Source organism: Cynoglossus semilaevis, chromosome 5 (genome assembly GCF_000523025.1).
Source record: "Cynoglossus semilaevis isolate Cse_v1.0 chromosome 5, Cse_v1.0, whole genome shotgun sequence".
In the NCBI taxonomy this organism is placed as follows: domain Eukaryota; kingdom Metazoa; phylum Chordata; class Actinopteri; order Pleuronectiformes; family Cynoglossidae; genus Cynoglossus; species Cynoglossus semilaevis.
This window is the reverse complement of record NC_024311.1, coordinates 7,071,353-7,093,169: the sequence shown is the minus strand read 5'-3', so window position 1 is coordinate 7,093,169 and position 21,817 is coordinate 7,071,353. Positions and strand designations below refer to the sequence as shown.

General features: G+C 39.2%; 1 protein-coding gene across 2 annotated transcripts; it reads left to right on the top strand.

Annotated features, from left to right (window-relative positions):
* The first annotated feature begins 718 nt into the window (after nucleotides 1-718).
* On the top strand, nucleotides 719-18,215 carry cdh16 (cadherin 16, KSP-cadherin). Of its 2 annotated transcripts, none has more exons than XM_008310206.3 (18): nucleotides 719-977; nucleotides 1,557-1,608; nucleotides 1,699-1,806; nucleotides 2,996-3,130; nucleotides 3,339-3,468; nucleotides 3,908-4,066; nucleotides 4,632-4,828; nucleotides 7,809-7,934; nucleotides 8,666-8,816; nucleotides 9,538-9,750; nucleotides 10,368-10,444; nucleotides 12,968-13,159; nucleotides 14,168-14,409; nucleotides 14,506-14,636; nucleotides 15,160-15,399; nucleotides 16,184-16,300; nucleotides 17,218-17,334; nucleotides 17,675-18,215. In XM_008310206.3, exons 1-18 carry the CDS (start codon nucleotides 967-969, stop codon nucleotides 17,773-17,775), a joined length of 2,499 nt encoding a protein of 832 aa, XP_008308428.2. In that variant the 5' UTR covers nucleotides 719-966; the 3' UTR covers nucleotides 17,776-18,215. The 2 variants fall into 2 exon arrangements, with proteins under 2 accessions (XP_008308428.2, XP_024911583.1); XM_025055815.1 differs by having other exon boundaries at nucleotides 913-977; nucleotides 1,696-1,806.
* The last annotated feature ends 3,602 nt before the right edge of the window (nucleotides 18,216-21,817 follow it).

The window sequence follows — 21,817 nt, the reverse complement described above, 5'->3', positions numbered from 1 at the left end:
AACAGCGTTCATCCTTCCTATTTAATTATGCAACAGTAACGACGTAATTAACTGCGCGTCCAAGTGTCTGAAACCGCTTTTCATTTAACCTGAATCTACTTTATATACTCCCTAGACAGGGGTCCAGGAGTAGGGAATGAGTGAGTGAGTTCAGAATTAAACAAAATGTTTCCTAAAGGAAATGAAGATCAATGAAGATTTTAAATACGTGGCTGAAAAATATAGTGCAAAGTTAGCGTTAATCATCCAATCACGACCAAAATAACATCAAAATTTTAATCACAATTTGTCACAAGCGTTAATCATCCAATCACGACCAAAAAAACATCAAAATGTTAATCACAATTTGTCACAGAATCTGAAATGAATCTGATCCAACAGCCTGTGAAGCCTCAGACAGGGAAGGGTTGCAGCCAATGAAAACGTTTCTAAACAAAGTCAACAGAAAAGAAAAAGATTTTTAAAAAACTATTACAGACAAAGAGACGACAGGAGTTCCTGTTGGAATTTTCATCGATATTTCAGGAAGAGGCCAAAGAGGAATAGCACCAACAACCTTAGAGCCATCAGTAGGGCATAGTGGAGGTACTGTCAAGATTTGGGGCTGCATTTTATAAACTCAATATTGCCTCTTAGCTTGTGCACTTACAATATAACAAAATCCCAAAATATATATATCTAAAAATGAAAAGATAGACTAGGAAATAAACTCAGGTGTGCAGTAAGTACAAAACTCGGAGTAGTAAGTAGTTTTGGACTATTTTAGTCCTCATAAATATTCATCAGATTGTATCAGATGTGGTGGAATGGAACCACACTGGCCATTGGTTTTGGAGAAAGGAAACGAAGTAGTTAGGTATTTGTATTGGTGAGCGTTAACCATTAATCCACAGGAGCAGTACAAGAACGCAAGTTTTCCATTCGATTTAAAATCCTTTCACACCTCCAAGAGAGACGACGCACAATATGTGGACGAGGTAAGAGACGCTCTCAGCTCCTGCTCCATATAATATTTCTTAGCTTTCTTGGTTTGCACTGGATTGTATCACTCGTCTTGAAATGTATTTTTGAGTAATTAACCTCACCTGTACTGATAATTTATTGGACCATTTTAATGGTAAACTACAGTTAACATTTTGTTTATATCACCTGTCCAATACTTTGATAAAAGTTGAACTCCTTTTTCTCTTAAAGATACATAAAAAGGGTAAGAATATAAATTAAAAAACTAAAAAAGTAAATAAAAAACAGATAATTGCACCAGCAACAAAAGCAGCAGTGGCAGTTGTTAAAGTGATAGTCTGCAAGCAGTAAATGGTAAGTATAAAATACTGCACTACAAATAACAAATGTAACAAAGTAGAAAAGTACTGCAGGTATACAACAATTATTCTGTAGGAAAAAAAACAACTACTACTATTTGTGTATGTGAACCACAGCACCTCCAGCTTCATGTACTGGAGTCTGTCACAGGTGAATTAGTAACAGGGCTGAAACGCTGTGATTGTTGTGCCGAGGCCATGTGGTTAACATGCTGTGAACATGGTGTATTTCAGTCGACTGATGGCTGACGGACGAGCTGCTCCACTGCTGAACACTGCTGTCAGGGTAAGAGGACCACATCCAGAAATGCTCAGTAAAGTCTGTTTCATCTGTTCATACCAATGTCCATGAACACACACATACTGTGTTCCACAGCTGCTGCTGCTGCTGGTGCTGCAGACGGTAGCACCCTGCTCTGGGTCAAATGTTAAAATTGGTGTCCCCGAGAACTATGACGGTATCTTCCCCTGGTATCTTGCCAAGGTAAGACATTTTTCTGTCTGGAAAGACTAAATACATTCTGAAACACGTGTCCTTCTTTGTGAAACATACCACATTTAAAAACGTTGTAGTTTTTAAAATGTATTTACTAAACTCAGTAAACACAGTCATAGTTACCAAAAGAATTCTTACACATTCTTACACAGAAAAATTGAAACAAAACATTCGTAACAGAAACCATTTCATCCTCGTTCCCTTCAATCCAGCGTGCCCAAGGCGGGGGGCGGGCTCCCCAGGAGGTTCAGAGCTATTGCAGGAGGGGTGTTTGCAGTAAGGCCAATTGATTTCCAGTTCAATGTCCCACAGTGGGGGAATTGCAATAGGAAAATAAGTAAAATGACTGTATTTTATATACAGTCCACTGTATATAAAATACTGTTTGTTGTTTATTTTGAGGGGGTGAAATGGCCTTATTTACTATCACAGCCATGAGTCTATAGAACCTCATCATTTACCCTCCTGAGTACATTGTACTCAGAATAATTTTTAAAAATCCTGCTGCCATCATTAATATCACTAGACCAGAAGAGTTGACGGCTCCTTTCTGGCTTCACACTCGGCTTCTGCACTCTTCTGTAGTAAAATGTGGTCTTAAAAGTGTGTCAGTCCCTAAGACTGACTGGATGAACAGTCTTTGACTATAGTGTCATTACATGCTGCTCCAAACTGAGTCATAATTTTAGCTTTTTGTTAGAGTCAGTGATATAAGTGCACTTTCCGTGACAGATAAATGATCTGAATGGAAAAGTTGGACAATGAGCTGCTCTTTGTGTTGGAGACTCATTCAAGCTGGTTGGCTTTTGTGGCTTTTGTTCACGAGTTTAACAATTTTTGTAACTGCTTAGAAAATATAAAATAAGAACATTTCAATAGGATAATTAAAGTCTACTATTGTTATAATTGTTATATAAAGCAACAATATTGTTATATAAAACAAATATTTTCAAAGCCATCCCAGAAATCTTTAAAACTAATCATGTGATCACCAACCTATCGAAGTGTGTAGTCTGTCTGAACACGTAATTCAGAATTATTTTTAAAGCTTTAATTTTGAACACAATAGTTACAATTTCTGATCAAAAGTTGAAGCTGGTAACTAGGTTAGTACTGATTTTTCAATCTAACACAAAGGTCTAAATGGATGTTGACGAGAACTCTCTCTTTCGAACAGCTCCACAGTCTGCCCGCTAATTACAGCGACCTGGTGGTAACTGGTGATGACGAGGGCATCTTCGGAGTGGACAGCCACTTCCTGTACGCTCTCAAACCTCTGGACAGAGAGAAACAGCCTTCCTACTCCCTGCAGGTAACATTCTATCAGATCTGAGAGAATTTTACTTTCTCAGCGTCGTCTCTAAACATGTGTTAAATGATGGTGTACACACGTACGATGTCTAAAGACCTGAATGTCCTTCACATCTGATGTAACATCTGTGGGCTGTTCCCAGTGGGCGTCTCTGAAATGTTGCTGATGTGGGTGTGTGTGTGTGTGTGTGTGTGTGTGTGTGTTTCAGGTGTCCTTCAGAACATCCATGCAGCGACAGAGCTTCACCGTTGAAGTGTGCGTCAACGACAAGAACGACAACGTTCCAACGTTCATTGAAGAAAGCATGAGAGGCAGCGTTCAGCTCGGCCTTCTCAAAAGTACGACAACCTGGAGCTGTGATGTCACAGTGGTCACATTTGTCAGCCCTGATATATAATAATAATACACGGCTGACATTGGTTGCATAAAGGAGAACAAAGCAGTTATTATTCAATAAAAATCACCCCCCCCCCCGTCCTGACAGAACATCTGTGGAAAACTACATCTGACTATGTAACAATAATGGAACATCAGCAGTCGCTCAGCCTCAAAACACTATGACTAATGTAATTATGGATTCATTTCCTTATTTTCCCTTCCGTACAGTTGATTCTTCAGAAAGACATGTTAAATATTGTGTGCGTGGCGTACAGTTGATTCTTCAGAAAGACATGTCAAATATTGTGTGCGTGGCGGGGCGGGGGTATATCTGTCTTACAGATACACTGTAGATACAGTACTAACTACATTTCTTTCAATTCCCTGCGTCCCTGTCAGGAATCCCGTTCATGCAGGTAGAGGCCGTGGATCGTGACGATCGTAACACGCCCCACGCCGACCTCAGATTCAGTCTAATGGAGCAGACGCCCAGGATCCCCTCCAGTCAAATGTTCTTCATTGACTCCATCACTGGGGAGGTTTCGCTCACTGATGAAGGTGAGTCTCGACTGTTACTAATGCTACTGTTAATTCGCTACATTAGCACGAGCAACAAACATCTCAAGACATCTCCTCAGGTTTTCACCCTTGAACAGCTACAATATCAGTTTTAAAGAACATTCAGATGAAAAATATAAAAGAACAAAAATAAAAAGTTGGAAATGTGGGAGCGTAAGGATATTTAATGTCAGTTTTTTTTCTTAGCTAAGAATTGAAGCCTAAAAACGCCTTGTAATTTTAACAAAAGAAAAAAATCCCAAAAGCACTTTTATAAGACAGAACACACACACATGCAACCATTAGTTCTGTGTGCCAGTACTATTTCTGTAGCTGTGCCATTTCTCTTTGTAACAACTTGGCAGAAGCTGGATGACTTTCACACCTTCCACTTCCTTCCAGCCAACATCACTGCCAGTTCTCACACTTTTCTACACATTAGTAAGAACTCCAAATGACATCCTCCATTTTCTCTCCTCTTTCCTGTGCAGCTGTTACTACTGTAGAGATAATTACAACATCTATCCTTGGAGTCATTACCCTCAATTTAAAAACATTCTTCCAGGAGCTTCTACCCTGGATCCAGACATGTGCGGCCGTTATAAGCTTTCAGTGATGGTGAGGGACATGGCTGGGAAAGCCAATGCCTTCTTCTCCAGTGGCATTGTTACTGTGGAAGTGACAGGAAACGCTTGGGCATCCCCTGATCCTGTGAGACTACAGGAAAACCTCCCTGGTCCTTACCCTATCCCAATCTCCCAGGTGAGACGGCACAAACCAAACAACCACAGATGTTTGTTTTGTTTTGACTCTGAACCCTGTCACTTGGTCTATGAGGGACCAGCTGCACTGGTTGTCTATACCAGTCCTGTTGTAGCAAACGTTAGTGCTGGTGTCTGTCAATCTGTTTTACATTGAGGAGATATTGTCGACATGGAGAACTTTAGTGATAAGACACCCATCTAGGGATGCAACCATACAGTCAGGTCCACAACCATAACTACCTTTTCAAGCTGACATCAGGTGATAAAGCTCAACAGGCGATGCAGTCAAGTCTCTAATCTTTTTCACCACATCTTTGTGCTGTGATGTCACTCACTGCAAACAGTTTATCTACTTCTAGCAAACACATTTTAAATGCATTACTGTCATGTACTACTATTAGTCAACACTAACATATGACCAAGTCCAAGGCCCGATTTGGTCAATAATCTTATAATAATTTAAAATAATAATATCATCAGTTCCTGTTCCATCTCTTGGATTATATTACAATACATTAAACTATCGATAGCCCAGACTGAGAGAAGTGTTACCACATGCTAGCTGCTGTTTTTAGTGCCTCTGTCATCCTAAGTGACCAAACTTACTGAATTATTGATGCAGTGCAAATGTCATGGATCCTTTTAGGCTAGCTCTTGACTGAATCAACTCCACTGATCCCCCACTCATTCATTACAACCAGAAACCGGAACACCACTGATTCCACACATGAAACCAACTTCCCATGCACAAAAATAAAACACTCTTACGTTAACATACTGTTAAATATATATATATATATATATATATATTATAACATTATCTTTTTATATTACTGTATGATTTTTTTTCTTTTACCTCTGAGACCAGAAAATAGTTCTGTGTGTATGTTTTGAATTTTTTAATTTCCTTCTGTGCCTGTTTTGAGGCTTTCTTTTCATTTACAATTTACTCATAAAAACTGTCAAATACTCAGTGATTCCTCTTATACTCTTACACTAGCAGCATCTCAGTAGCATCATCCACAAAACCACTACTTGTTTAAATATATAAAAAATCCAGTGTAGGAATAACAAACTGCATTGTGCAGTTTCTAAGAATCACTGTGATCACACACTCTACTTCACAATGTCTCCCCCTCCTCCTGTTCTCTCCCACCTCCCCTACACTCACCCCAGCCTCTCATCTCTCCTGTTCTAACAGCCTCTTCCACCCACTGCAAATGTGTGATTTCAAGAGTGTGGGCGCATTTGATTTTATCATTACAATATTTTCAAAACGCATGGCAGCCATGAGTGATCAGTGATAATAATCAGTTCCATTTAAAGACAAGGCAAAACAATATAATACAGATAATGCACCTTTAAAAAGGTCCCTTTCTCTTTGTTTAGTTTTTTTAATTTAAAATGTGTCATGAACCTGAGACATGTGTCTTCTGCTCACGCATGTTGGGCCCAGAGTGACTGATGGAACACTCAGTAGGTGGAGTGATCAACCGCTGTCATGACACATACGGATACAGTCATGTTCAGAGAGCTGCTCTATGGATTTTTCCTCCCCTGCTGTTTCAGATTAATGGAGGATTCGTGTCCACACTCACTCATCTGGAGCGAATGATACACATATTATCTTATCAAATATTGTCAAATTAAAATCCCCCCATCTAAAGATCAAAATCATAGATAAAAAAATATATTGATTATATAAAATAATAATAATTAAGAAAACATTTAATGTTATTGTTTTTAAAAATCGATTTGACAATATGTGTTTCTAACATGGTTGTGTGAAGAGGAACCTGCAGAAGTCTCTCAGGTTGACAAATCCAGTCGATGGCGCTAACATTAACAAAGGAGAGGAAGTGGATGAGTTGTATTTTAACTATTTTAATCATAACTGAGTAACGACAGAAACTCTCTGGCAAATATTTTTAAATATTCACGTTTGGCCCAGATCAACGTCTGTGCCTCCATCCAGACAGCAGTCCACCTATTAGTAACCTTCTGTAATGGGGGCTTTAATCAGTAATACTGGGCTTCTTTGTTCACCGCTGCAGCCTTTATCTTGTGGACTCTGTTAGTGTCATCCATCATGATCTTCAGTTTGACTCCGACGCTGTTTATTCTTAACATGGAGTCTGAAGTTTGAAAGAACACACGAACGCCCTCAAACTCAAAGGACAACAGAAATATCTGAAACAGCGATGGTATCAAAACAGATGACCTCAGACGGCAGGCGTTTGAAGTTTGAGTCGATGTTCTCTAAGTTCTGAGGCCCAGAGGCAGAGCAGCAGGTCCGACTGTGTGAAGTGGACTTTTGTATACAAAAAGAGCTACGTTTGGGCTGCTGTGTGCAAAACATGGGAGGAGCATGTGACAGTGAGATGAGGAGAATCACTTGTTGTGAGTGTGCAGCGACTCTGCTCCTCTCCTTGTTGGGAGCTGTTTGATGGCGACGCAGGCTTCTTTCAGCTCCACTGCACAGGCCTCTGACAGGGGCTTTTAGGCAGAGTGGAAAATCCCCTTCAGCCTGTGTTAGTTTTGGCTTTGCACTGTGTTCCAAATTATTCTCAGAGCATTTGGATGGCTTCTTATCATGTAAACAAACTTTAGCTTAGCTTTGTAGTCACACAGTGGGGGGAAATTATTAGCTCTCTTAGTTAAATTTAGGTCCGTTCAATGTGCTGTTCCACAGATTCTGTGGCAGCCTGTGTCGGCTGAAAAGACGTTTGAATTTTCCCATTTTGGGACAAATAAGGGACTCTTATTTTTTTTGTGTGTGTGTGGTACGTACTTCTAAATGTTTCGATTTTCTGCATCAACTGACACACTGTTAGTGTTAGTTAGTGTCACTCTGGCATGATCAGTGTAATTGTCTGCATCTCCTTCATACAATGACATCAAATGTTTATTTTCATATTTAAATATATATTAATTATTATATTAATACTGTCAATTTTATTTTTGTGTTTGTTATCAAGGTGAAGTGGAGTGGTAGTCAGGCGGTGTACAGTCTGGAGGGAGAATTTCCAGAGATGCTCTTCACCATCAGCAGAGAAGGAGTCATTTATCTCAACGCTCCTCTGGACAGAGAGACTCAGGACCAGGTCTGTGAGACTGAGAACTAAACGTTTGGGTTTTAATGTCTTTGTGCAAAGAGAAGAAATATTCAAAATAAATCCAAATATTGGCACCAAGCTGTTACTGTTACTGAACTACCGACCTCTACTCCATGGATGGGTTAGAGAGCCTCTGGTCTGAGTACTGAACCATCATTCAGTCTGCAGCCTTCACCAGTGACTGGGCTCTTAGAGCACTGCATGTTCTCCAGAGTTACAGAATATTGAACACGTAACTGTCCTCCTCAGCTCCACTCTGTCTATCCTACAATCCATCCATCAGTGCCACGACAGCCCAAGGCTAACCACAACAGAGGAGCAGTTGTTGGAGACTCCAAGTGAACAATTCATGACATAACTTGAAAAATGGTCACAATTAAGAAAGAGCTCAGTGAAAAAAAAGTCCTTGGGATGTCCAGAATATAACATATATTACATATACGTGGGTCATGGAGGGAGGGGTGTTGATGGCTGTCGTCATGGGACTGTTTTTGCAGCTTTAACAAAGAAGCAGGTTAGGTTAGCGCTACATCTGCAGCTAATCACCTCTGTTCAAATGTTCGACTCAAACAGAGGTGATGAAAAATAACTTCCTACATTCATTTTTTAAAATATTGTCATAAATATTTCTGAGTTTCTCTCATGTTTCTATCGTCACGATGTCTCTGGCCTGTCAATATTTCTGAGTTTCTCTCATGTTTCTCATGTCCTTCTAACAGTTCCAGATCAGCATCGTGGTTGAGCGCCCAGATGGCAGAGAGATCGCCAAGCCTGTGGAACTAAGGGTGATGGTGGGCGACACCAATGATAACAGACCCACCTTTCCACAAGCACAATATCACACTGTGGTGAAGGAACTGTCAGCCCGGGGTAAGGACATGTTTCTGATTATACACAGAGAATATGTTTTTAGTAAAACGAGGTCCTTTGTGCACTGACCTCCCCTCTGTAGTTTTGTCGTTTAGACACCAGCCTGAGACTAAACTGTCTTTTACAGTTAACTACAGTCGAATATGTTTTTAGTAAAACGAGGTCCTGTGTGCACTGACCTGCCCTCTGTAGTTAGAGTCTGTCTGTTCCTCAGCCATGAACTAAACTTTGTTCAGTTTTCCAGTGTAGTTAATGAGGGTGTTTTAACCACTTTGCACAATTGATGATCATCACTGTCTGTTTGGTTGTATTGGTTGATTGTACACCTCAATATAACACCCCATGCTCACTTTTCACTTTTTTAATTGTTTGTCGCACCATCACAAAATAAATAATCCCTTTACTGATTTTATTTAAAGATAATCCAACAATGTTTCAAACTTTAGGTCATTCAGACTCTGATACTAACAGAATAAAGTCTGAAAGATGTTTTATTTTGAAAAATGTAATGATCCTTTCAACGATGACGCACTATTACCAGTCCACACGGACAGCTGATACCGGCCGAGCCACGATGGGTGTATATATATTTATTTCAATACATTTCCATACACATATACAGAGTACAGCTACATTTAGACCACGTTTGGATCAAATGAATTAAGTTAGTCTGTGCAGTGAGTTAACTCTACCTTACCTTGTGTTGGGCGTTTCTGAGCAGGTACAGAAATCCTGACAGTGCAGGCAGCAGATAACGACGACCCCAAGACAGACAACGTTCGGATCTTTTACCGCTTGGTTGGGCAGATTCCTGAGAGCCCTCGCGCCCTGTTCAGAGTGGATCGTGACTCAGGGGTCATCTCCGTGCAGGCCGACAGTATGGAAGGCACAGCACCACAGTACACGCTCACCATCACTGCAGAAGACGCCAAAGGTGAAAAAGGATCAATGCAAAAATCTGCCCTCGATTTTCATTTTGATTTGTTTTGCAAATCTAAAAAAAAAAGTATTATTGATTATTTATTTTGTTTACATTGATATTACATTACATTTGTTTCCACTCAGTGATGGACCTTTTAACCAGTGGGCCAACACTGCTGTAGACAAATTCAACATAAGTTGTGCTTTAGCTTCTCTAGCTAGATTATCTCCTAATAATTGGATCAGGGCCCTGAAAAAATGTGAATGAATGAATGATAAAAGTCATGCATTGGTTGAACCATCTGAAAAGATCTTGAGCAGCTTGTTGTTATGCGAGATCACAGAGATGAGAAGCAGAAATACCAAGATTAACACACTTGTAAATAGTTCCCCGTTGCTAAAACAAAGATGTTTACAATATTAACGATCTGCTTCAGTATTTTCACAGATGCTTCATAGTCTATTGGTGTATGTTTCTTAGCAGCTGGTGGTGACACCACATCATGTTGTCTGGATGACTCATGGTGCCAGGGTGTGATGAAGGCAAAATGTTTTTCCCGTTCCCTCATTATTCATATAATGAGTCTAAATCTGAGTCAACAACAGAAACTGTGATGATGTCTCTGGCAGGTTTAAACAGTTCCTGCACAGTGGTGGTGACGGTGCAGGATGAGAACAACAACCCACCAGTCTTCTCCCAACATGAGGTATGGAAGCACACGCACGCAAAGACGCAAACGGCCGTCCGGTAATGGACCAAATAAACAGTTGCAAAGGAAACAGCACAGACCATAATAAGTGACTGTAGCGAATTATCTTTGTAGGACACTGAATGTTGTCACTGTTCCACCTTCATGCTTACAGCAGTTGTACAATTAAATTACCTTTGCCATTCTCAATTCATTTGAATTATGCAAAGTGTCTTAATGAAAACATTACATCCAGTGCTAATAACTCCAGAAACAATATGTAAATACTGTTGTTGTCTTGGCTTTTAGAACTAATAATGCGCAATATCCAACATGAAGGATGCCGAAAATAATTAAAATAATTAATTATACGATAACTAATATGAGAACAATTGCAATGATATCCGAAAATAATTAAAATAATTAATTATATGATAATTAATATGAGAACAATTACAATGATATTACGGTAACTTTTTGCCGGTATTTTATATATTCAAATACTTTCTGATTCTGATAATATCAGTCGGCACATCCTTAAAATGAACCAATAACTGCAGCAAGACAACAGGAAGCACATGTAAAGCTGAAACTAGAAAATGCTAGAACCTTCATTCACACTGCTACAGAATATCACAATCTCCTGCAATCTTTAAAAGGAAACTGCTTTGGCAAACGGCCGGTGCTTTTCAAATCCTCTCAGACTTCACACTGGACTCCAGCATCCCCACATACTGTTCTCCTTCAGTGGCATATTTATCAGATCTTCCCACATCACAGGCCAAGTCATTTCACCTTATGTTTACAAGTTAGAGGGATAAAAAACAGACGTCTCCTTCTGTATAAATGACTTTTCCAGACTTAAGTCATACTGGCTGAGTAACTTGCAAGCTGATCTGAATAACTTCCTGAACTTCCCACGAACAAAATCTAAAAACAAGCAAACACCATATTTATATGAAGCCACAACAAGAACTGTTATTGATGAAACGTAAACAAATAGACAATTACAAAACTGGTTTCACGTCGTTCTACTGAAAAACCACTGCTCATATATTCTCAGCAAAGCCCAGTCAGCATAACATACGTAACGTAATCTTCCAATCACTATCCAGTGCTGTAGGGATGAAGCTTAATGAAGCTGAGCTTGAGTTGAATACCCTTTCTAAAATGTAACCATTTTGCAACCAACTTTAAGAAAATGAAATTTAAATAATGTATTATTTTAAAATGTATTTTGACATTTTAGAGACAAATGTCTCTTAATGTGTTAGAACAATTGACACTGGGTTTTTGTATCACTGTCCGGTAGAATTCAGTAAAAGTACAAGGTGTAACTGACAAAGAAATCCTAAAAAAAAAAACCCCAAAGAAATGCTTTTCCTTGCAATCGTTGCCACTACACCTCTAGCTACATTGTGATCTGCTCCAGCAGGATTTCATCAACACTGTATTCAAAAGCCCAGCATGGAAAAGAGCAGCGGGAGGTCCCTCACTTTGTTGCTGCTGGTGTGATGGAAAAATTCTCTAAAAATAGGCTTTTACAGGAAATCCCATTATTTCCTCCCACACTGTACTGTGAAAGGAAGGTTTGGTGCTATGTGGGAAGGCCATCATGCCAGGATAAAAGCAACAAGTCTCAAGTCCGTCAGACAGTGGGGACGCTGTGAACATGCCAACAGTGATGAAGTGTGGACTGTTCTCACGTCCATATTCCGTCCAGGCGCTCTATTCAGATTCAGATTCAGATTGATCCCCCTGGGGGAAACAGAAACATGTCATGCCTATGCACTGCTGAAATTAGTTATTATTATATTTTGAGGATTTATTTAAGTATTGACTGCTATGACACAAACATGCACATAGACATGTACACACAGCACAAACACAGAGGTGGAAAATGCTCTTGAGCAGGTCACGCCTGAGGAGTGCAGCTTTTTCCATGCTTGTGAAGTCAGTCTATAGGGGGAGATGTGGGAGGTGAGTGGTGACAGGGCTGGGTTCAGAGAGTCAGTGGATGGGCCAGTGAGATCAGAGACCATCGCTGAGCGGCAGATTAAACAGCTGTCTAAACACCTAGCTGTGTGTGTGTGTGTGTGTGTGTGTGTGTGTGAAAGAGGTCACTAAATACAGGGAGGACAAGCAAAGGCCGATGCACACAGTAACGTGTTACCCCTGCCCTACAAATCACTCATATTGTAAACACTGCCTGACTTTACATTTTTATACAAATTAATGTATTTTTTTTACAGTACCAGTATATATATAAATACATAGATAGATAGACAGATAGATAGATAGATACTTTATTGATCCCAAACTGAATCAATAAATCCGTTATATCCATCTTGTTGGAGTAGTACAACTTTTCTGATACTAAAGATCCACATTCTGATTTTTAAATAAACCAAACAAGGGTCACCGACTATATTTGGTGGAGGGCCAGAATTTTCCTGGACAACCGCCGTGGGGGTGGGACACTCGAATAAAATGTAATAAAAATCAAATATTTGTCTTATTTTTGTGTGTCTGTCTCAACAGTACGGACCATTTCACATCCCAGAGGATGCTGCTGTGGGAACCACTGTAACAGCTGTGCTGGCAGGAGATGCAGATGTTCGAGGAGGAGACAGCTGGCAGGTCAACTACCGCCTAGAGTCTGGAAATGAGGAGGACGTCTTTACATTGGTGACAGACAGGCAGACCAATGAGGTCTCACTTGTTCTTTCTAAGGTATGGAGTTCAGTTGTAAAAGTGGAAGAAGTGAATATGGCAGCACTGTGATAAGTGGGTATATCAGACCAATTTGAGCGGGATGTTCATCATTTTCAGGTCATTTTAAGACTTGTCCACCAACCTTCTCCACCAGCTATGATCACCAGCTGGTTTTCCATTTAAATGTTTTGTTCAAAGCAAACATGTTTTTTTTTTTTTTTAAATTAAACTTTTATCATAGGCTGTGAAAATTACTGGCACTTTTGTTTTTTTTCTCCCAAAACTGAAAATACATTTTGAAGGAACTGGATTTCAGTCCTTATACGAGACAAAGAAGCAGGTGGTGACCTGGTGTCAAAGACCTCCTCCAGAACTCACACACTCTGATAGAAACAGAAGAATTTAAACATGATTACCATGAGTGGACATGTCAAGAAGAAAACTTTATATAAATCTTAATTTATAACATACTTTTTCAAATAGGAAAGTCTTTGTCTAAATGTTAGATGTTTTGTCAACCATTCAGATATCTTCCCTGAAGTGAGAAGCTTATTTTTGTTAAATAACAAAGCATCAAAGCTCTTTGGAAACACGATTGGCAATTATTCTTATTCTTTTTCTCAATCTTCCTTAGTGGGAAGTTAACTATTTTTATCTATTGAAAATTCATTGCACAAACTTTAATTGTAAAAAGCCACAAGCTGTCATGGAGTTGACAGACTGTTGCCTCTGGAGACCGTGCGCATGTGCTGCTGATGTTCTGATACACATTAGGTAGTTTGATGCGTCACATCCAGTCACCAGCAGTGAGCATGTAATTTTCAATGCCTGCGTTTCTTCTCCCTGGCAACAGAGCGGCATGATGTCAGACAGAACTGGTTCAATCGTGTCTTGTTTTGAGGGCAGACAATAACAAGAAAAGCTCGGAACATTTGACGCAGACTAAAAAGGGGAAAAAAGTCATGAAGACCTTATTTTAGAAAGCCCCAATATAAACGTTATACGTATGTGTCCTTTTTTTTTTAGGTTTTGGACTTTGAACGTGAAAGCGAATACATCCTGGTACTCAGCGCTCAAAATCCCGTCGCTCTGGTACGTGGTCGATATGGACCTGCATCCACAGCCACCGTCTCTATTTATGTGGATGACGTAAATGAAGGTCCAGTCCTGTCTCAGAGCCATTATGAGGTGACGGTGAGAGAGGGTGAAGAACCCGGAAGGGTAATTGCCACAATTCGAGGCTACGACCCAGACTCTCACCCTATCAGGTAACCTTGAACAGAAATTCAGTAAAAAAAAATAATACATGACATATAACTGTTTACTAACCTAGCAGAAATATACTTATTTATTTTTCTGGACAGATATTCTCTACAAGGGGATACAAAGAAATACTTTTCCATTGGAAAATATTCTGGAGAACTGAAGACCGTGCAGGCCTTGGACAGAGAAGAGAACAGCACGTACACTATGGAAGTCATTGCAGTAGATGGTCGTACGTATGCTTTGTTCTTATAGTTAACAACAGTGAGGATGTTCAATAAAATGTGTACGCTGTGCCGCTGCATAATTATCATAACTTCAAACCACAAATCGTTTCCACCCAGTGGGATCCACACGCTGCTTTTTCCAAAGAAGAGTTTCTGGTCCAAAAACTATGCTGAAGGCATTTTGTTAAATAACTGCATGTTCCGCTACAACCAAAATACGAGAAGAAAACCTTTGCAGTGAGGCTACAGAGAGGTCTACTGTAACAATAGTAATGTGAAAAATGTCTTTTTTTCCTCTTTTTTCAATATAATGCACTAAATCATGAGAAAATTTTGGTCCAAAGTTTGTGTTTTGTTATTTGCAAAAATAACTGTTGTTCTGAAGTTATTTTAGGGGAAGTTCAATACAATAAATGCAATGTGTGTTTCTAATTATGATATAATATCAACCCAATTAATCATGATTATGACTTTTCCCATAATCCAGCAGACCTCATATTCAGCCTAACTTACGGCATATCCTTTTAGGAAACTCATCCTTGTCTGCATCTACTCTGGTGACTGTTCAAATCCTGGACGTGAACGACAACAGCCCAGTGTTGGTTGGAGACTACTCCTGGAAGTATCTGTGCACACCTCGCTGGGAGGACCAGGCTCTAGTGCTGGCCTCACGAGACAGTGATGGGCCACAGCACGGAGGGAGGCTGAACTTCTCGCTGCGCAGCGACGCCACAGTTCGACGGAACTGGAAGCTCACGCCCATAAACGGTGAGGCAAATGCAGAATTTGCCATGTAAAAAACAACTATTTTCTTGCATGTCCATGCCTTCCATCCAAACATTACTGCTTCATGATTTGATTGCTTCCTGCTTCCCCATTGTACATGTACACAGAAGGGACATGCATCAGTCCTGCCTCAAAATAATGATGGAGTTAAAAGTGCTACTAATCATTATCGGCCTAATTATTTATTATTATTATTATTCATTATTTCCATGGCAATACAAGTGAATATGAACAATTCAACACATTCAGCAGCTGATAGATCAGATAAAAATAATAATAAGAGTATGCTAGAAATATGAGATCCACGATGTAAAAAAACTGCAGGACAAAATGTATAAACATATTCACAACCCCTTTTAGAAGTACTGCACAGCTTGTACTCCTGTGCTGAGGGACAAATGGAACATGATTGGAAGGTGTGAGCTCAGGGTTTAAGACCCCCAGATAACAGTTCAAACAGTCCGATAAACACTTTGCTTTTAAGGACAAGGCTTTACGTCATTCAGCCATCCATGTCTTTTAGACTGATCCACAGAGATAAGATAAAGACACTGTGCAGAGCTCTGAGTGCACAGCTGAGTCAGTCTCTGCTCTGTGTCCTGTGTTCTCTCTTTTCAGTCTCTGCTCTGTGTCCTGTGTTCTCTTGGTATATTGGTGTGTTTTTTTCCCCTATTTTTGCTCCTGTGTTAGTACAAGAAATGTGTTTATTGAAAACAGCTGCCTTTGTGCTTTAAATACAAACCTTCAGTGTCTTTTTGTCTGTCAGATACTCACACCAACCTGTCCCTAAACATCCCATACCTGGCTCCTGAAGTCTACACTGTGCCCTTCACCATATCCGACAGCAGCTCCCCTCCTAGGAGCACCTTCATCAACCTGCCGGGTAATGCTGTCACTGGTGCTGACAACCCTTCTGTGCTGCTTTAGCAGAGTGTTTATAGAACAATCAATACGGATCTACCAGTGTGTGCAAGCATGTGTTGCTCTATTGTAATGTAGCTTAACAAATGATTTTTCCATCCTTGTGATGACACAGCTATACAAAGACACAAAGACTGTGGTCCATCTGATATAAAATGCTGACGCATTATATACAGGAAATGCAGCATATATATATATATATATATATATGCTGCATTATATATATATATATGGGCCAACAGCCCAATGTGAGAATGTATGTTTTTGGACCTACATTTACTTTGTCAATGTGCAAGATTGCCATAGGAAATATAGTAGAGGACTACAGTAATAAAATAGTCTTAGTCTTGTTTACTGTATGTATCCACATGTTGTGTAAACCTAGGTCTAACTGTTGTGTGGAAGCATGTACGGAGTATCTGCCCCTCTGTGCCAATAAGCTTGTACGTGAATGTAGATGTAAGTATGTCTGGAGGGGGGGTTCAGTATATGTTTAGAGTTATGTAGTGGATCGTCTGTCAGGTGGTGAGGGGAAAGGACTGTTATGGGAAAAAAAAACAATAAAATTGGTATTTTTTATATATTTATGTACTTGTATAAAATTGGTATTTTTTATATATTTATATTTATTTATGTACTTCCTGAGGCCAGCAGAGGGAACAGTCAGTGGTTACATATGTACTAATGGTACAGTTATAAAACTATGACTTTGCAATATACAGGTAGATTGCGATCTTCTTATGAGGCACCCCTCGTGTAGTGAGTAGGTGAGCTGAGAGCTGAGAAGAACCAAGAACTGATTATTATCTCTACATTTCCATTGGTTTGATAAAGAACTGTGACCTGACGTGTCTGATTCTGTTTTTCTTCTCCTCCCAGTAACAGTGTGTCCCTGCAACATCAGGGGCAACTGCAAGGTGGCTGCCAAGCAGTTACAGGGAATGCCAACAATTCAGTCTGCAGTGGGTATTTTACTCGGCACCTTTGCTGTCATAGGTGAGCAGAGAAGCTAAACTACGCTGGTTTAAACAACTGTCAAAATATTTGGGGATTTGACCACAGTGTTGGAAAAGTCTTTTATCTCAACTTGACCTTAAAGTTCCTTTAACGATCACATAAAAGAATAAGTGAACTTTTGAAAACCTTGGGGTTTCACTGGTTTTTGGTGCGTTAATCCAAAGGTTCTGGACTTTTTCATGCCAGTAGAATTAGCTGCAAGATACAGTATGTCAATGCAATATAATAAATGTGTTTAAAAATGTCCACAAAAGGTAGCTACGGAACAAGAAAATATTTATTAAATACTTCTGTTTGTTTGTTTATTTGTTTGTTTCAGGAACTATCCTCGTTGTTGTCTTTATGCGCCTGTCCTATCAGAATCCACAAAAAGAGAGCACGACTCACCAGGAGAGAGTTCCACTCAAAATTTCAGTCTAAAGAAAATGTTTTGTTTGTTCTGGCCAGGCAAATGGAAAAACAGCACCAGCATGGACTTAGGGCAGTAAAACATCTGTATATTTGTTAAGAAAAAAAAAAGTGTCTTTTAGTTTCAGTAAATGCTATGAAAACTGGGATAAGTCAAAATAGTGTTTTTCTAGTGATAGTTTGATTTTAGTTTTTTAAAATATTGATACAAACAGATAGAGGCTACAGTGTGTACTGCAATGTCATATGTAGAGCCTAATTTACACAGCTTTTCATTCATCATTGTTGCATTTCTGATCATCACTGCAGCAATAATTTCTTAATTACCATAAACAATATAATGTAATTAAGATTTCACTGTGCATTTCAGAATAGACGCAGAATAACTGTAAATGCTGGGATCGGTATATTGTATGCAACATTTAAATAAAAAATAATGTTTCAAAGTCAAATGTATTGCATATTTTATATGGGACTCATTATCAGAAACACTTGAATGGCCTGAATCTGACCACCGCCTTAGTGCACGTGCAGTGTACTGCAACCTTTATGAACAACACACCAGACCAAGCAGGGAGCTAGGGCTATATTCAGAACTAAGTGCTGCTATAAATAGCTTCAACAATTGAAGGTCCACTGAATGACACACTATCCCTTTGCATTGTCCAACACAGTCCTCAACACTGGATCACTGAGCCAAAGCCTCGCAGATACAGAAATACATTGGACCTATATATACAGTATATATATATATACTGTATATATCCCAGTCACTACTGAAACTCCATGTTTAATTAAGAGGAAACAAGGAACAGGTCTCATTGTCAGCCTTATGACTCCTGAGAACAGAAGGTTCCTCATGGGGCAGGTTGGCCACTGCTCTTGCCCTACGGCAAGAAAAACCCCAGTTTGGCCCCAGGCAGTAAATGATAGTCTGCTATAGTTACTACAGGATTTTCTACAGGTACTGTAGTTTCCTCCCACAGTTAAAAAACAACAAGAATTACTTTAGTCCAAACCAACTTCAACTTCAACAGCTGGGTTTGGCTTCAGCTCCCCCTCCTCCCTCCTAATAAATTAACTGAGGAATGATTGAGTTTTGAAACATTATGAAAAGAAAAAAAATTACATTGTTAAAAACTTATAATAATAATAATTTGGACCCTTAGGCAGGTTTTGTACGTCCTCCTATAATACAATACATTACTGTAAATCCAGTATTTTTAGAAAAGAGTAAGTTTGGCTACAAATTAGGAATGTCAAACAATTAAAATTCGAAATCTGATTAATTGAAGGGCAGTTGTGGATGAATTACGATAAAACGTTTAAAGAGATACGTCGCACTTCCTGAACGTGAAAGAACGTTTGTTTTTCTTTGTATTGCTGAAACAAAAAGATAAAATAGCAGAAGGTAGATGTAGGTTTTTTCCACTTCTTTTAAAGGACTGTTTATTCAGGACTAATCCAAATGATGGGATTGTTAAGGAACAAAGTCAAGAACAATATACAGAAGTATAACTGATGATTTCTCTTCATGGAGTTGGTGTATTTCAGTCATTTCTGTTCACCTTGATGGTGTCAGACTGTTGACAGTCCATTTGTGTCAGACGTAGACTTACTGTGTCTTTAATGTCAGGACAAAACGTTTCTTTGTGTCTTCTAAGGACTGAAACCCAGTTCCTTTAAATGTTTTTTGAAAAAAGACAATCACATGGAGCTACAGCAAAACCTGTTGCAAAGATTCAATCGTTCTTTTGACTGTTTGGGTTTGGCTAATATTTGATGTTGGGGGTAGAACATCTGAAGGTTCTCTTACAAAATTAAATTAACCTGCTGGACAAAAACAGTGAAAATAAGTGTAAAGATTTTGTAAACATAATTTCAATAAATAGTAGACAAAACACAAACAAAATAAAGTGAAATAATTTCACTACAACAAATGTGTGAATAGATGCTGAAATAAAACTTCCCAGTTTCTGTCTGCAGTGACCAAACCATGTGGTTGATGGCCAATTTACCCTACTGCCTGTTTATTTTAGGTTATTTATAATCAGTGCCAAACGTTTCAATCAAACCTGGGAGTAAAAAGGATGTAGACGGAGACTGGAGGGTGTAGTCAAGGAGATGAGCCTGTGACACAGGGTCAGGCCTTACATTTAGGAGGTAATGATCCTCCGACTTTAGTCCTGTCGAGTTCTAACAGATCGTCTGAGGAGACAGAGGCTTCAGCTGGCTCACTTAGGCCCCAGTGCCTCAGAAAGAGATGGAGTGAGAATTCCAATTACACCAGATGACTTGGAAAATGGGACCAGAGACCGTTCACTTTACACTGAAGGGCACTCTGGGACTGGCCCAGTAAAGCAGTGACCAGTTTCTCCACAAGTGGAAAGATAAATCTGGTTTGTGTTCCTGGCAGACAGGAGCGTTTCTTGCCCACTCTCACTCTAGGCTGGATTTCCCTGCAGCAGCTGCTATTTTAAGGTTACTTTAATTTGAGTTCACTTTCACTTCATTTCCACACCTGGCAGTTTCCACATCTCTGTGGGGAAGTTGCATCAGTTGGCGACTACTCAGGAGTTATAAATACAGTTCAGAACTACTGGTAACAATGCCTACCTGTGATAAGAAAGTGAAGCAGTGCACATTTGGATTTGATTTTCAAACCAATGTAGTTAATTAGTATAGTGATGACATCACAGATATTTCCCTTTAGAGACTTGATTTTAATTCTTAATACATGTTTTAGTATTAAGATAATATTTTTGGCCAATTCAGTGTATTTTGCTGATACTGTCTTCCTTCAGTTGACATCATATAATAAAAGTAAATGTTCGTCTGCACCAAATTCTTTTCTCCTCACAAGTAATTACCGTTCTGCTTCTCATTCCAGGCAATTAAGACATGTGGCTATCAGGGGCTATTAGGGTTTTCCACATGCATGTCAAATTGACTCATTGACAGGAATGGTGTATTGACACAACCCACTGTTGCACTGGGTTGCATCACTGGGACAGATGTGTTTCAGCCGTTCACTTAGGTTTATGAGTCTTTACTGTGGGGTTTTCAAAGATGATGTTTGTGCCAGTAAAGGGACATCGTTAAAAAAACAGAATTACTGTATCGCTCACCTACACTGGCACAAAGTTTAAAAATCATCTTGCCTCTTTTAGAGTTTTGAGGAGCTGTAGTGGTCTACAGGCTTTCCCTCGAGCCAGTGTTTTATCCACCCTGGACTTCTCAAAACAAATTTAATGGTGACGAAATTGATTCTTTTTGACGGTATTCTCCTTGTGTTATAAAAAAAGAGATAATAAAAACATATAAGATCCTACATGTACACATTTGGAATGAATATAAGTAATTACTATCTTAACTCTTCCATCCTAAAAGCTGGATCTTTTATCTGGCATGTCCAAAGTCTAGAACGGGGCTTAAATTAGAAATGCACCAATTACGATCTTGTCTGTGTTCTCACAGAGGCAAGATGAACGTAATAAATAATAATAATAAATAATAAATGACAATTCCTGATCAGGGTCAGGGTTTTTATGTGCAGCAAAACAGCTTTAGAAAAAGAAATAAAAGCACCAGAAAGAGGTCAAGGCTCTGCTTTCTCAGTCGATATTATAATTTGATGTTCTGAACAGGAAAAACAGTTTAAATTGCTTGTCAAATAAAATGGACGTTTGACAGAGTACGTGCGTCACTACTGCTATTTATGGCACTTCATAGTCTGTATTCACTCATACATCGGAGTTGATCGAGACAGGAAGCTGAAAATAAACAATGTGATTTTAGAGACAGCTGGAATGTATGTATTATTAAGGCAAAGCAGACACAAAGGTCATTGCGATTATCTTAACCCCACACTGCTTTTTAAAGTACGTGTACCGGTGAGTGCTTAGACATAGTCAAGGAAAAAAACTTCTAATGGATTTAAGGGTAATTGCTCATCATTTAATTTGTTGTTCATTTTTGTAAATCAATCCTCAGGAAATCTTATGTAAAAGATAACAGTTGAAACAGAGTAAATTTGACTACCTAGACAAAATTG